Here is a 17,180-nt window from a genome sequence, read left to right as displayed (position 1 = left end):
CACTAGTTAGCCATAGAGGCCAGTCAGTGGTGACATACACCTTTGATGTCAGCTTTTGGGATCTCATGCCTTTAATCCTAGCACTAGGGAGGTGAAGACAGGAAGTGATATGGCTGGGTAGAGAGAAGAATGTAAGGTGGGAGGAGACAGGAACACAGTGTCCTTTCAGTCTGATGATTTTGTAGAGGTAAGAACTCTAGTGGCTTGCTGCTCTGCTTCTCTTATCTTTCAGCTTTCACCATGACATCTGACTCTGGGTTATTATTATTATTGTTATTATTATTATTATTAAGATCAATTAGAATTTGTGCTACAACACTGGGTTTCTTTGCTAATCCCTGGGCTTCTTTCAGAGGCATCACACAGGTAGCCCATGTGATCTTTGGCCCTAGACATGAGTTTCTTGAAGGCAACTGAATTAGCTCTCTCCACACTTGCTTGGCTCAGCCAGTGCGGACAACCTCTCAGTGGGCACCCAACCCCACAGTATCTAGGACCTGTTGAGGGTACACAGGACCCTTCAAGGAAGGGCTTTGGTCTGGTGGGCCATATTCAAAGCCTGAAGCCACTGAAGCAGGTCCCCTCAGTCATGTGGCAGGGGGAGGGCCTTTGTCACTTTTATCTAAGGACTGGAGATCTGGAGGGTACCCCAGGGAACAAGCCCAGCCTCTGAAGGAGCACCATTGAAATTTGCTATCTTAGGCTCCCCAGCTACCCAGTGAGGTTCTGAGGTGTCTCCAGAGGAACTTTGCCTATGTTGACCTCCAGGACCCGGGTGTACTACAAGGGGATGTTCAGGGATGATATACTCCTCTTGGAGACATCCACACCTCCTGTCTTAGGTGTTAGAGGTATTCTGAGAGAGTGCTTTTAAACCTATCTGTATCTGTGGATGGATACTATCAAAATATCAAATGTGCCTTCAAGATAGAGATTTGAGTACTAGAAAGATGGCTCAGTAGCTAAGTGTGCTTGCTACTCTTACAGAGAGCTGGAGCTCAGTTCTAAGTAGCTACATAGGATGGATGGGTCACAACTGTCTATCACAACAGCTCCAGGGAATTTCACACCCTGGAGGGGTGACTCCAGTGGGCATACTCAGAGACATAGAAATAAAAACAAAAAACATTTATACATGATTATAGGCATTATATTTTTATCGGTAGTAGCTTTTCACCCACTCCTCCTCCTCCTCCTCTTCTTCTTCCTCTTTCTCTGCCTCTTCCCCTGCTGCCTCCAACTCTACCACCTCCTCCAACTCTTCTTCCTCTGCCTCTGCCTCCTCCTCCACCACCGCCGCCACCTCCTCCACCGTCTCCTCCTCCTCCTCCTCTTCTTCCTCCTTCTCTGCCTCTTCCCCTGGTGCCTCAAACTCTACCACCTCCTCCAACTCTTCTTCCTCTGCCTCCTCCTCCGCCGCTGCCGTCTCCTCTTCCTCCTCCTCTTCTTCCTCCTTCTCTGCCTCTTCCCCTGCTGCCTCCAACTCTACCACCTCCTCCAACTCTTCTTCCTCTGCCTCCACCTCCTCCTCCGCCGCCTCCTCCACCGTCTCCTCCACCTCCTCCTCCTCCTCCTCTTCAAGCATATCTTCATCTGAAGATTGAGGTGGGGCTTGGTACAGTACATTTATCTCTAGGGATAGAGTAGGAATAGGTTCAAAATAGGGAAGGAGTCATGGCACCAAGTGTAGCAGGAATCTTAAAGAGTCTTATTAATAAAATCAAACCTGTGAGCCAGGTATTGGGGTGAAGCTGGAAGATCAGAGATACAGAACAGGCCACAGCTAACCTCACCTGGCCAACTTCTCAGCTGTTCTTGTTTCCTCAGACTGGAAGCCTCTGTGTCCTCATATCCGAATGGCTCTCAGCTGAATTGTGCTGCTCAAAACCTAAAAGCTTAACCAGCCAAATGCTTCTAGTTTCTGGTCCTCACGCCTTATATACCTTTCTGCTGTCTTCCATCACTCCCTGGGATTAAAGGCTTGCTTTCTGGGATTAAAGGTGTGAGTCACCATGCTTAGCTGTATCCTTGAACAGATGGATTTCTGCCTCTGGAATGCTAGGATTAAAGGCATGTGCTACCACTACCTATCCTAAGTGTCTAGTGGCTTTTCTGTTCTCTGACCCCAGATAAGTTTATTAGGGTACACAATATTTTGGGGAACACAATATCACCACAACAAAGCTCTGGGACATTGCTGGTATTTCTTGCAGGGACCTAGTTGACCATCCTAGGTGAGTGACTGTTCCCACAGGTGCCACCATCCATGCTAACAACATTGTTTGGGACAATTTTCTATTGGCTGTTGTTCTGTTGTTTGTAACTTTTGGATGTTTCCCTTGGGTCTCCTTTCACATCAGAAACAAAACTTTGCTTGCTAACTGTGCTGTGCTTAGCATCCCTGTTCCCACTCTGTTCAGCTCCCCTGCTTTCCTCAGCTAGGCAAGAACAGCACTTCACCTCTTTTCCACAAGTAATGGTGTGAACAGATGACCTGTTAAGACTCAATTGTATCTAGCTGGGCATGTCCCTAAGCAATGTCCCATTGTATATACTTCCTGTTGGGATTTTGGTTGTCCCATAAACTCTGTAAAGGACTCAGGTGAGGCCACATTTCAAGGGAAGGGGATGACAACTGGGTACACATGCATAAAACAGGAATGAATCCAGGGATCCATGATGGATGGTTAGGTTCGATCAGGTGGGCCAATAAACTCAGTATGCAGAATCAGGAATAAGGCAGCAGGGACACAATTTCATGGATTACTAGGCATAAAGAGAAGAGTCCCCATTCCACTCAGGAAATAGGGAGGAGGGTGGAGAAGGCTCTAGGTAAAGGACAGAAGAGTGGTCAAATGATGTGGCCAGTGAAGTGGGCTCCTTTTTTGCTGTGGACACATTGATTAGAAAGAGTCGTCCCTGAGTTTACACAAGGCAGAATCAATGCATCAGAAGTACAAGAATACAGGGCAGGCAGACATACTTTGCAATGAAGAAAAACCCTCACCCTATTGCAGGGGTTCCATAAAAGACAATGGGGGAATATACTCTCCTTTGAATCATACTCTAGACCAGTGGAGACAGGTGAGAACTAGACTAAGCATGAAGCTGTATCAGTTCTAGACCGCTTAGAGTACAGACATGGCAAGGTGATCTGATGAGACAGGGCAGGAAACTGAGGTTCAGACATACAGAGGATAAGTCAGAGAGGACTCAAGAGATAAAATACAAGTGGCCATGCACTTTAATTCCTGGGATTTTGTGCATCCATGATGAACTAGTAATATCTGGAAAGGAGGCCTTATCTGGACCACAGAGTCCTAGATCCATGCTCAAGTACTAGGTCAGAAGCTCCAAGATAGGTGTCAATGTGTCATTTGACTCATTCACCCTAAAGGTCAGTCTAGTGTGAGGAGAACAGGCTGGAAATGAGTTCACACACAGCCTTCCTTCTGTCCCTGTCCCAACTGACACCTTGTCCACATGACAGAGTAGACCCAGAATGCAATATTGTTACCTACCTGAACTTGCAGGACTTGGAATTTTCCTCAATTCCCAAACCTGCATTTCAGAAGCACCTGGAAGAAAGCAACAGAGTGGCTCATTCTGCCTACAGAAGATACAGCCACATCAGCTCACACAAGATCAGCCTCAGCTTCCCACTGGTTCCTTGACATCTTAGGTTATGGAAGGTGATTCAGTGAGGCCAGTCTACTCACTCTGCCACACACCCATAGATTGCCCTTTATATAAAGACTGAATGGGGGCTGGAGAGGTGGCTCAGAGGTTAAGAGCACTGGCTGCTCTTCTAGAGGTCCCGAGTTCAATTCCAAATAAACACATGGTGGCTCACAGCCATCTATAATGAGATCTGGTGCCCTCTACTGGCACACAGGCATACATGCAGGTAAAACACTGCATATATAATAAATAAATAAATAAACAAACAAATGAATAGATAGAAGAAGGCACTTCAAGATTTTAAGGAAAAAGAAGACTGAATGGAAACATGGACGTACTGTTACAAGTCCTGCAGGACCAGCCAGAAGAGGATTCACTTCTGCATTATTGGGCCCACACTACAAGACCTTTGTACTCAGGTTCATGTCACTGACTACCGAGAGTTGTGATCCATTGACAGTTTCTTCTATCCCAACTCACCAATCAAAAGTGAGCACCAGCTATACACATATTTCCAGACTACATCAGAATACACACAATTTCCAAGGAAAGCTACTAATTACAACCGATGGCTAGGAGCTTTGGCAGTGACAGAGGCAGGAAGAATGGGTATTCCGGTGAAGACCATACTTTTATTTATTTGTTTTTTTGGTTTTTCGAGACAGGGTTTCTCTGTGTAGCTTTGCACCTTTCCTGGAACTCGCTTTGGAGACCAGGCTGGCCTCGAACTCACAGAGATCCATCTGCCTCTGCCTCCCCAGTGCTGGGATTAAAGGCATGCACCACCACCGCCCGGCTTATACTTTTATTTTTAAGTTTATTTCATTTCATTGCCTGCATATGAATGCTTGTGTATCACATACATACAATGCCAGCCGAGATCAGAAGAGGGTATGAGGTACCCTGGAACTGAGTTACAGATGGTTGTGAGCAGCTATATGGGTGCTGGAGCTCAAATCTGGTCCTCTGGTAGAGCAGATAGTGCTCTTAATCAAAGAGCGATCTCTCCAACTCCCCTAGATCATCTTTAATTGACAGTGGGGTTTGGTGTGTTTGCTTCTACCTCTCTTTACCATTATGCCTGGACGGAGTAGTATTTAAATCTCCATGCAAATTTACATCTCACTGATACCTTTCCCACTGCCTCAGCCTGCCAAGCAGAAGGTACAACCTTACTCTTTCCTGGATCCTCTCCTATCAACTCCAACAGGGCATGCTGTTACTTACTAGGAAAGCTTTCTTTATTACTGATGTTTTACTGCGCTTCAACATCTGTGTCCCCCACTTGGGCTATATCTGCAATAACATCAGGACAGAGTGTACTAGGTAAAGCCACACCAGCTCACACAAAATTAACCCAGGTTCTTCTTGGGATTTTCCACAGAGCCTCTATGGCAGAATCATTTAATCATTTAACTTTCAACTCTCCTTCTCAACAAGAATCCTGATTCAGGCTTCTTAGGAATGAAACACTAGATATTTCCTGAACAAGAGAGGGATTTCAGATACTTACTACCTCCAGTCATGACAGATGTCATCTGCAATTATGAAAAAGAAAGCATTGTTAAGATTGGGCTATACTGTATCCTTCACAATGGTCTGGTTTTCTCTGGATGACTTAGAGACCGATGGGAATAGAGCTCTACTGGTGCTGCATATAACACCAGTAGAGATGGAAAGAGCCTTCTTTCCCTGCACTGTACTCCCCAAGTCCATTAACACTGCAAGCAACTCCTTAATAGAACAGGGAAAGGAGTTTCTGAGGGAACTGTTTCTATGTTTCAATTTTAATGAATGTGGTGATGTCAATGATACCAGAGAGCTGGAGACCCTGAACTCCACAGAGGAAACTGTCTTTCAAAAAGTAAAACACATGGAACCCAAATAGAGCTGTATTTCTATAAAAGACACACAAAGGTGTGCTTACCATCTGTCTGGATTCTGGAACACTAATACTACGAGGAAAATCTAGGAGAAAACAGAGTAACTGTGAGGATGTTGGCAACTGATTATAAAACACTCAGGGAATATTTTCAATGTGCACGCGTGTGTATGGAGATAGCTTGGGCTGCTGCTGGGCCATCCTCCAGTGTAGAAGGATGTTCCAGAAAAGAAAAAATAAAACAGTTCAATGTGAGACCTAGGATCCTTGTTCCTCAATTAAAGCCACTTTAAACAATATAAAATAAATCTAGCTGATTCACACTTTGTGGCATATACTTATAATCCCAGCATTCAGGAGGTAGTGGAAGGAAGACCAGGCTCAGCTTCAACCATATAGTGAGACAGAGGCAGCCTGTGATAAATGTGTCCCTGTCTCAAAATAAAAATACACTAAAGCAGCATAATTTCTAACTGTATTCTAAATATTTATCCTTATACTTACAGGTCAGTGTAGCTTTTACCGTCCAACAGAACAATTTCTCTTTGCATCAGAATGAAATCATAACAGAAAACCACAACAAATAAAAATGCAGAGAACAGGTGACTGTGGGGGGCCTGGACTGAACCTTCCATCTAGAACACTAGTGCTGCAACCAACACTGCAGAGAGTGGGAGAAAAAGATCCTCTTCCCCTGGGAACAGCCCAGTTGGTTTTCCAACAACAACTGGTCAGCTCTGAAATCTCATAATACAGGTAACATTGTATGGAAAGAGTGGATTGTATCTATATATTTAGGAATACACACACACACACACACACACACGTTCACAAAATGCTCTCTCTCTCTGTCTCTCTCTGTCACACACACACACACACACACACACACACACACACACACACACACGTAACTACAATCTACAGTTGGAGGAAAGGAGGCCAGAGGTCATAAATTTGAGGAAGAAAGGGGGTGACACATGGGGATGGTCAGAGGGAGGAAAGAGGAAAATGATACAATTTAATTTCAAAAAACAAAATGTTTCAAAGCACAGTATGCGTGATTGTTAACACTTGCTATGTGTCACCAACAAGTGTTTCTCAGAACTGCACAGGCTGTTCAACTGAATCTTCTTTGGTTACTGACAAGCTGGGTTGGAAAATCTTATTGCTCATAGTGCTATTAGGAAGTGTACTATAATATTTCAGTTGTTTTTGTTTGTTTGTTTGTTTTGTTTTGGGACAGCTTCTAAGACATGAGTCCAAAATCTACAGAAGTAAGTCACCTTGTCCTTCATGATTGCTTTTAACTCCAAAGGTCTGTGTGAAATGACCAGACACAGTAGGGAGTCTTTGGATTTTACACATGAGTGATTTCAAGCATCTGTGGATGTGGTCTAGTTTAATATGCAGTTAACATGTCATGGAGGCAATTTGTCATGGACAGGCAGCATCTCTGAACCACATGGTAAACCCTCAGCCCTGCTGACAATGCTTTCAAAATTTTCTTAAATAAATTTAAGGCTCAACCATGGAAGCAAGAGCAACGGATTGCCCAGATGGATTCATGTTTTAACTTTCTGCTTTTGACTTTGATCAGAGATTCTTCATTTTTGTTCTGAAGCAGGGGTTATAACAATCCCCAAGCACAAATGTCATGAAGACCAGATGAACTAATAAAATATAAAGTTCATTTATGTGTGGTGCCACGAACTATGTCCTCCATAGACCATTACCCACACAGGGAAACAAGACATTGAAGCACATGAAACCCTAATATTCTTTATGCACACAGCCTCATGGAAATCTATGCAGAAACTTGGCTGTCAAGGGCATCTAGAACACCTTTAAAAAGTCATGTTGACTCTTTTGCTCTCTCCAGAAACAGCAAGTTGGGTGGCCTTTCAAAGAAAAGACAGTAAGGGACACCCTACCTATCTTAACATTTACATTTTTCCTCACCAAAGAGTTAAACAATACTTACAACTTTGATTTTCTTCCAAGGCTCCCTGAAATCACAGAAACAAAGACATTTTGAAGGTAACATCATGGGACATATAGGCACATGCCTTTTTTTTCTTTTTTTTTTTATTAAGAAATTTTTTTCATTCATTTTTCACACCAATCAAAGATCCGCTTCTTCCCTCCTTCCATGCCCCCAGCCTCCCCTCCCAATCCACTCCTCACTTCCACCCACAAGAAGGCAAGTCCTCCCATGTGGAGGCACATTCAGTAGAGGCAAGTCCAAGTCCTTCCCCCTGCTTCACGGCTGCACGAGGTGTTCCATCATAGGCAGTGGGCTCCACAAAGCCCGCTCATGCACCAGAGATGGTAACTTGCTATGTACCCACTCATAAGTGGATACTAGATATAAAGCAAAGGGTAATCAGGCAACAACCCACAACTCCAGAGAAGCTAACTAACAGGGAAGACCCAAAGAGGAACACATTAACTGCCCTGGGAAGGGGAAACAAATGAGTTCTCCATGAGTAAACTGGGTATGAGGAGTGGGCAATGAAGGGTAGGGGATAGGAGATGAGAACATAAGGGAATGGGACGGTTGAGCTCGAACAGGGAGGGAGAATGCAATGAAAGAGATACCATGATAGAGACATCATGGGGATAGAGAAAAACCCGGTGCTAGGGAAATTGCCAGGAATCCCCAAGGTGACCCCAGCCTGGACTACTAGCAATAGTAGAGAGGGTGCCTGAACTGAACTGGCTTGCCCCAGAGATCAGACCGGTGAGTACCCTGTCATCACAGAACTTTTCTCCAACTGATGGAAGCAGATGTAGCGATCCACAGCCAATCACTAGACCGAGCTCCAGGAGTCCAGTCAAAGAGAGAGAAGAGGAATTCTATGAGCAAGTGCATCATGATCATGATGGGGAAACATGCAGTGACGACCAAACAAACTAGAGGGAACTCATGAAAGTTGGATCAATGGCTGTGGCACCTACATGGGACTGGACTAGGCCCTTTGCATGGTGAGACAGTTGTGTAGCCTTTATTTTTCTTTGTCAGTATTGAAAGGGCATGGCAATCACTGACAACATTAATGGCTGACAAAACAAAGATAAGATATATCTGTGACAAACCTATGATTGTTTCCAGAATGATGTATCTCTAACCCTCGTTCAGTCACCAACCACAAAATAAACTAAAGAAGAAGCATTGTTTTCCAGAGGGACAGGTGATAGCATCTATTCTGTACCCTGACTGTGCCATTCACAAATGCTCTTTCTCATAAGGTGTCCATTGGCAAGGAACTGTTCTACTATTCCAGAAAACACAGCATAGTATATATAATACACACTGTCATATTTTAATAGCCAAACTCAAATGAAATAGGAAAGTCAGACAGCAACATCTCTATTTCAGTCATAGAAAGTTCACCTTACCTCATTAGGATGGTCGAACTCTTCATCTTTAGAAAATAACGGTTTAATATCAGGAGCATTCTTAGTATCTAGGAAGGCAGAGTGACTGTTAATCACTGGTACTGTGGGCCCTGGCTTCCTTAGAGAACAGTGCTTAGCTTACACAACAGGCTTATATGTATGGCTATGCTCTCAAGGCTAGACCAAGTGGCTGCTGGAGCATCCTCATTGAAGACACTGAGTCAACGAGAAGCAGGGAAGAAATGGAAAATGGAACACTTGCAGTGTGCTGATGGGAATAGAAGACAGTAAGATCATCCTCCAATGGTACAAGCTTCCCATTACTCTTATCAATCACTTGAAGACCAGACAGATGGTCTTCTAAAACCAAGAAACAATGTGAGTTTTAATTTATGCTAAGTTGCCATCTAGTACACGCTCTCTAGGGTACCAAAAGGAATATGGTTTATGAAGTGGTATTGGTGAACAAGAGAAAATAAAGACCATGATAACGTGTCCTCTCTGCAGCACATCTGGGTACCTCAGAATGCTGGAAACAAAACAAGGCTCACAGCAATCCAGGAGATAATTCAATGAACCATGTAGCATTTTAACCTCTAGTGGCACCATGCTCCACTCCCCAGTTCAGTGCATGAACCACAAAGGGACAGTCACATCCCAGGGACAGGAAAACCTTAAATGCTGTTGTGTTGGAGCAGCACAGCTTTTCTCTGGAATAGATACTATTTTTAGAGTAGACTAATAGAGCTATGTAATTTTTCTCTTTGGAGTAGAAAGCACTTTCCCAAATCATCTGCTAAAAGCATTGGCAGACCATGTTTTTCCAGTGGTTTCCTGTGGTAATAGGTATATTCTGGGGCAAACATTCCATAAAATGAAATCACAATAAAATGAGTATCATGGAGATAATTTACACACTTCCTACATTCTTTTGGTTAATCCAAGATTCACACAAATGGAAGACAATGTATACACACACACACACACACACACACACACACGTGGTTCTGAACAATCAAGACATGAGGCTTTATTTTCCCATTGACACTGAAGTTCTGTTCACATAGGAAGGTTAAACTAAGAATTCTGTACCCTCCAGTGTATTGAAGCTGTCTCCCACAGACCAGTAGAATCCCATGACAAAGACAGGATACTTGCTGGTTGTATGCAGTTAAAACTCACTCCAATCACTAATTCACTATTACGGAAAACCCCCAGAAACACATGAGGAAGAGAATAATCACTGTAAACTATTCATTCACAAAGTCACTAAAGAAACTGAAGATTTAAAACACACAGGAGCAATAATCAATTTCAAGGTAGTCAAAACCATTTTATAGCAATGTCTGATTAACAAAAAAAAAACCATAAGGTATGTTTGAAAACATGAAATATATGTAAATGTGCTACTAAAACTCAAAGTTTCTAATTGGTAGCTTTAAAAGGACGTTATCATAATATTCATCTGATCGTAGTGTGAAACTTAAGATTTAGATACTAACTTGGAGAATCTATAGAGTTCAGGAAACTAGAAAGGGAACATTAATTGGTAAGGAGGAAGGAAGATATTAAGGGGGTCATTGGAGAACACAGGTGACATGAAGGGAAAGGGAGGAGTAAAGGGAGGGAGATCTGAGTGGGGAAAGGGATGGCAGAGTAGAACCAAGGAGGGACACACTGAGGATGTTTGAAAAGGCTAAATGGAAAATTATAAGATTAAATATATACAAAAATAGTCAAACAAAAATGTATAATTGGAATTGCTTCAAACAGAGAATTATGCCAGATGCCATGGCTTGCCATGTAAACATTTGATAGCCTGAAAAGAAGGCTGAGGTAAAGATCATCTGTCTTTTTCAGAGGACATGTTGTGATTCTTTGATAGTTTGTATATATTTTATGGAATTATAAAATGGATCATTTGCTTCCAAAAGAGGAAAAGCACAGGAACCTCCCATTTTCCTTGTACTTACAGATCTCTTTCCTGCTCTCTCACACTCCCAAGCACAGGGTGTGACATGGCCACTACTGGGACCCTTTCCCATTGAACCTGGCCAAGAAGAGTGTTACATATTTCAAATTTCACTTGTACTTTGGGGATTCTTTAGATCTAATCCATCTGTGTCACCCACATGTGGATTAAGTAGCAGATAGGGTGACTCACCTGTTCCTGCCCACATCAGGTGAAGCTACATCAACTTATACATGTGTTCCAGCTTTCCTCTAGTTCATGTTATTCAGCGAGAGCCAAAGTGACTTTTATTTTTATTTAATTGTTTTAAATACATCTTAAAATTCTATGGTTGTATTTCTAGGGATGAGATGGATACACTGCTATATTTCAGATAGTGAAAGTTCCAGTAAATTTGTTCAGTTTTACATATGGCACAGAGGATAACTGACTACTACATATAATGGAAGCAAAGCCTCAATATGTACAGTACCTTTCCTTTGGGTTTGTAGTATTTCTTCAGATGTATGCACAACATCAGCTGGAGCAGCTGGAGCAGCTGGAGCAGCTGGAGCAGCTGGAGGTTCTTCCATAACTTCAGGAATGACAGACTTCTTATAAAATCTTTTAAAGATTGAAGTAACTGGGAATGTAGTCACAACGGAGAGTTATGTTAGTTTACGGCAGAAAACCAGAAAACTAATCGTGGCTGTGTGTTTATAAATATGGTCTAATTTCCCGTTCCAGCTAGTCATCAGTGTCAGAGTGTTGCTTGTGGAAAATCACCACATTTTGTGATTAAGCAGTATAAAGACACTATAAGTACTGTCTGCATTTACGTGGCTGGTGCAATAGAGAAGGAGCAGCAGGACTGAATGTGTTATATGGGTTTGGTGCCAGATGGGAGCTCTTCCTTCTGACAATCACAAGAATACACTGTTGTTCATATGATTCCCCTTTCTTCCATGCTTTTCTACAAACACTGGAAGTTTCAGAAGGACTTCTCATGATACTTTCTAGTCTAAAAGGGAACTACAAATGGTAAATCATAAGGAAAGGCACATGTACAGCAGAAATACTCTGATGAGGTTTGTTAAATACCAGAGGAATTCAGCTAGAAGCTAGTGACTGAATTTAGAGCGATCCATTGCATCCAACATGGGAAGGTGGCTGTTGCTGACTTTCACTCTTTATTTACCTGTGGTACTTGTAGCTCACAGAGAACATATGGCATTGCCTTAGATGACTGAGAAGTAAAAACTGTGTGCACTCCCATCTTTTCACCTTCAGGTACCACATTAGTTACACTTCTGTCACTGTGACCACACCCGACAGAAGCAGCCTGAGAGAGATATTCTTTACCTTCCAATCCCTGACTCAAAACTGGAGTAGAGGGCATTGGCTTAATACCAATATGTGACCCTTCTCCTGCATCTTCAACCTGTCATATCCCTCCCACTGACTAATTTTGATTGCCAGGGAACCACACTGAGAGATTATAGATTCGAGCATATTCCTTAGAAATACTCAGAGTCCAAATCATTCTATATCATGTTATTGCACGATGGTTTGACAAAAATGAAACTTCCCTTCAATTGGCCAAGCCTTCCTTGATGTCTTCAACATGACCAGGTAAGAAAAGCAGTCTGGTATTTGCGTGGTAAGTATGCACATGGCTTTCTAGATGACAAATATTCTCAGCCACTCTACGGACAACCCAGAAAAATGTAGCTAGAAGGGCAGAGTCTATATTAGCACCAAGTGTGCACCATACCTGCTCTGCTCGACTCATCAAAGTCTAATTTCTACACACTCTTCTATCCACAGACCCTACGGGGCAAGTGAGTCAAGTTCACTCCCTAACCATTATTTTAAACCTATAGAAATACCTCTAATGAAAGATCAGGCTGAAAATCCCTATGTATAAAAGGATGAGTTTCAACTTATGGTTCTCCTCACTCTAGCTCTGAAGAATTGGGTTTACAGAAGTGTGCCACAATGGACACATATTATACAGTCATTGGGATCAAATCCAGGGCTTTGCACATGGTAGACGCACACTAAAGCGAACTGGTCTTTACATTCCTGCCCATTGACCTTCTTTGACAAATCTGGCTGTGAGGGTACTCTAACACAGCCAGCATCTTCAAAATGATGATACCCAGCCATACTCTGACTGTGTAACTCACTGCTGCTTATATCATTCCACTGAGTGCTCAGACATAGCAAGCAGCAGGGAGACTGACCACCAGTGATAGAAGCAATACTGGAACACAAACTGGAGCTCACCTTTAAAGATGGACATATAGCCAAGAATGATCTAGTGCAGCTCAAAAATAAAGGGATGACTGGAGGTCTTAGTGGACATTGCCCATAAATTGTGTGGCTCTTTGGGCTCATGTTAATGTTGTCTAATCTGTTAAGCTTTTACAATAGTTCTTATTGGAATGAGCCATCTCTACCATAAATCCAGTTATCACACATATCCGACCTATTTTTCAGTGCAGTGTCTCCTATAGTCAAATGCTCTGATCTGACCAAACATATGGACTTTCCATCTATCATACTTATGAGTGTCTGCAGGCAGCTAAAGAGCACTGCCCGGCTTTCTGCCCACTTGGTGCTCATCATTGTCTGGTGTTTACCTAGGGCTGGGTTATTGCAGGCAGATGCTGGGAAGCTGGGTCTCTCAAATAGGTATTCCTGAGCCCTTGACAAAATAAAAAGTACTTCCTGAGCTCTATCACTGGAAAGACTGATGACCTATCCCTATCATTCTCCAGAGAGATGCACAACAAAACCCAAAACAAAACCAAGTCTCACACATCTGTATGGTGAACTTTGAACACTTTTTTAAAGGTAAAATGTGTATCTTGCTTTTTGAATTGACAAATTTGTCACTGGAAAGTGGACTCTGTCATAGGGATAACTGTATTGGGAAAAAAATCTATTTAAACCCTGCCTGGTACACAAAATGCCAAAATAACTAGAGGCATCAGAACTGAAAGCAGTGACTCTAGACACATGGGTAGGACTCATTACTTAGGGCATTGCCTTTTCCCCCACTTAAACTCCCAATTTTCACTCCCAATAGGAGTCTTATATCACATTGTTGTGTCAGAGGAAAGACAGCCAGCATTTAAACAATTCTAAAATGTGTTTTGAGAGATTCCATAATACATACAACAATTAAAACTTCTACTCTCCACCTGTAATTGAAAGGAAAGAAAACACTTTGAGATTCATGTCATACAGAGTCTGTTTGCATAGCTCTTTGGTTCACCCTATGACACAGCATAGTGTAAAGCAGGATAGGAAAAAGACATTAAAAAAAAAAGACTGTATTCATACATTATGTGATGATGTCACAGAAAACCAGGGCTACGTACTTTGTGACAAAAACTAATACATCACACACTAATGCTGACTCAAAGTGAGAGCAGAGCACCTCTTCTGTTTGGCCTTCACTGAGGGCTCCCTAAGCTACATCCCAGCATGGCAGACCAACTTAACAACCTGCCCTGGGAGATTAATTCCTTCTATGAGGGGGCCTCCAATTATTTGCATGAGTGCACATATTTTAAATGTATTATACCCTAAATATTCAATTATTGGATGCATGAAGCTTCCCACCACATAGATTTTTGGGGAACAATCCAAACTCTATCTAGATGACAGGCTGGGGGAGGTCCCTTAAGGAAAAACACACATCTTAATAGATGATATGCCTGTTAATTTCTGAGTCAATATTACACACATTTATCTAAAGAGGAGCCTTTTTTCTCCAGAAGAAAAGGCCCCCTCATACAGACTGTGACACTTGACACTGGAAGATTTGATTCAGTCTGGACCAAGATGGTACAATTCCACTTTGTCCTCTTCCTAAATTAACTCATGATGCCCTGCTCAGTTTCATTGTTCAATGGGATATCCACTGAAACATAAGATCACTAGAATAACCTTTCTATCTTAGAGAAAAGAAAGGTCCCCTTACCTTCTCCACCTTCACTTCTGTCTCTTCAGGTGACACTAAAGGGGACAGAAAGTGACTGTCAGCTCATGATCCTGCTTACTACTTATGCAGCATTCTTGCTTGATGTGGCTAAAAGTGCATGGACTTAGTAAATGTGACTAGACCTACTGAACAGGATGGTTGGGCAGCTGCTGAACTGTCTTCTCTTGAAGGAAATTAAAACAGAAAAAGGCCTGGAGAGATATGAGTAACAGAATTGTTGTATTTCCAGACAGTAGGGGATCTAAAGCAACATAAAATAATCTATCCAATTGAAGATCAAATACAAATCTTCACAAGTATTCTCTTTGGAGTGACCATTGGTGTGCTTCAGTTTGCATGTAGAGGTCAGAAGACAAATTGTGGGATCCCAAATTTTAGATGCATAAGATAACCCCTATACCTAAGGCTCAGGGAACGTTTTGATAGAGGATTGGAAAGACTATAAGAACCGGAAGGACAGGGACAGGACACATGCTGCTAGATAGTGTCTTCGAGACATGGCAGGGATGATATAGCCAATGAAATCTCAACAAAGTTCCCCAAATAGGACCTGCATCATGACAGCTCCTACTGATATGGCACCCTAGACCAGGAGCTACAGAGAGGTTGCAGAGAGATGAATTTTCTCCAGAGGTAAGCCTCCTCATAAGTTATCTAATCCTGAACTAACTGCACTAAACATACAAGAGCACACATAGGTATATATAAGAGCATAATTAAATGAACTCATCTGTTTATGTAAGTATAATAGTTATCAGAGAAGAACTCATATATTTGAAGGGGGGACTTGGGATGAGTTGGATTGAGGAGAAGGTGGGATAGAATGATGTAAATACAGTAGTCACATTAAATTCTCAAAAAATTAAAAATGTAAATTATAACAATCCTGGTCTTTCACTTTTGTCTTCCTTCCTTCAATCAAGGTTTTTCATTGAAGCTAAACCCAGACTAATAGTCAGCAAGACCCAGAATCCTCCTTCTTTGCCCCTGAATATGCTGGGGTTAGGGGTGTGCATAGAATTGCCTGACCTTTTTTATATGTGCACTGGAGATTAAATCATCCTGAGTGAGGTAACCCAGACTCAGAAAGACAAACATGGTATGTACTCACTCAGAGGAGGATACTAGATGTAAAACAAAGATGACTAGACTGCTGCTCACAACTCCAGGGAGGCTACCTAGAAAACAGGACCCCAAGAAAGACACAGGGATCGCCCAATGACAGAGAAATGGATGAGATCTACATGAACAACCTGGACGTGAGTGGGGGTAATGAAGGGCAAGGGTCGAGGGAAAGAGAGCTTAGGGGAGTGGGAGACCTCAGCTAGATCAAGAACAGAGAGGGAGAACAAGGAATAAGAGACCATGATAAATGAAGACCACATGAGAATAGGAAGAAGCAAAGTGCTAGAGAGGCCCACAGAAATCCACAATGATACCTCCACAATAGACTACTGGCAATGGTCGAGAGACAGCCCGAACTGACCTACTCTGGTGATCTGATGGCCAAACACCCTAATTGTCGTGCTAGAAACCTCATCCAATGACTGAGGGAAATGGATGCAGAGATCCACAGTCAGGCCCCAGGTGGTGCTCTAGGAGTCCAATTGGCGAGAAAGAGGAGGGTTTGTATGAGCGAGAATTGTTCAGACCAAGGTTGGAAAAAGCACAGGGACAAATAGCCAAATGAATGGAAACACAAGAACTATGAACCAATAGCTGAGGAGCCCCCAACTGGATCAGGCCCTGTGGATAAGTGAGACAGTTGATTAGCTTGATCTGTTTGGGAGGCATCCAGGCAGTGGGACCAGGACCTGTCCTCAGTGCATGAGCTGGCTGTCTGGAACCTGGGGCTTATGCAGGGACACTTAGCTCAGCCTGGGATGAGATGGGAATGGAGGGGGGGGCTGGAGGGAAGGCGGGGGGGGGCTGGCGGGGGGAGGAAAAGGGAATCCGTGGCTGATATGCAAAATTAAATTAAATCATAAAATAAGATTTAAAAAAATTAAAAAACAAAACAGGGTACCGATGTGTGTGCACAGTCTAATCACCTTCTGAGCATCTGTACACCACGTATTTAACTTTAAACAACTATTTAAAAGTGAATGTTCATGTCCCATGACATTATCTCTCAAAGGTAAAAATGATGCAATCTTGGTAAGTATGAATAATGAGATAAATTGCAATAATTCATCATATGTGGTGCATATTTTATGGAAGAACAATGCACAATGGATAATCTACATGTGTTT

General features: G+C 42.6%; 1 protein-coding gene across 3 annotated transcripts; it reads right to left on the bottom strand.

Moving 5' to 3' along the window:
• Window positions 1-870: 870 nt before the first annotated feature.
• On the bottom strand, window positions 871-15,721 carry LOC131901204 (cilia- and flagella-associated protein 251-like). Of its 3 annotated transcripts, XM_059252434.1 has the most exons (4): window positions 14,908-15,721; window positions 14,098-14,122; window positions 11,407-11,556; window positions 871-1,632 (listed from the first exon to the last, which is right to left on the bottom strand). In XM_059252434.1, exons 3-4 carry the CDS (start codon window positions 11,504-11,506, stop codon window positions 1,157-1,159), a joined length of 576 nt encoding a protein of 191 aa, XP_059108417.1. In that variant the 5' UTR covers window positions 11,507-11,556; window positions 14,098-14,122; window positions 14,908-15,721; the 3' UTR covers window positions 871-1,156. The 3 variants fall into 3 exon arrangements, with proteins under 3 accessions (XP_059108417.1, XP_059108418.1, XP_059108416.1); XM_059252435.1 differs by lacking the exons at window positions 14,098-14,122; window positions 14,908-15,721 and having other exon boundaries at window positions 871-1,273; window positions 1,304-1,632; window positions 11,407-11,857; XM_059252433.1 differs by lacking the exons at window positions 14,098-14,122; window positions 14,908-15,721 and having other exon boundaries at window positions 11,407-11,857.
• Window positions 15,722-17,180: the final 1,459 nt, after the last annotated feature.

This window comes from Peromyscus eremicus, unplaced genomic scaffold (assembly GCF_949786415.1).
Source record: "Peromyscus eremicus unplaced genomic scaffold, PerEre_H2_v1 PerEre#2#unplaced_57, whole genome shotgun sequence".
Taxonomy (NCBI): domain Eukaryota; kingdom Metazoa; phylum Chordata; class Mammalia; order Rodentia; family Cricetidae; genus Peromyscus; species Peromyscus eremicus.
Note: the sequence above shows the minus strand (reverse complement) of the source record. Positions and strands in the feature narration are given on the sequence as shown.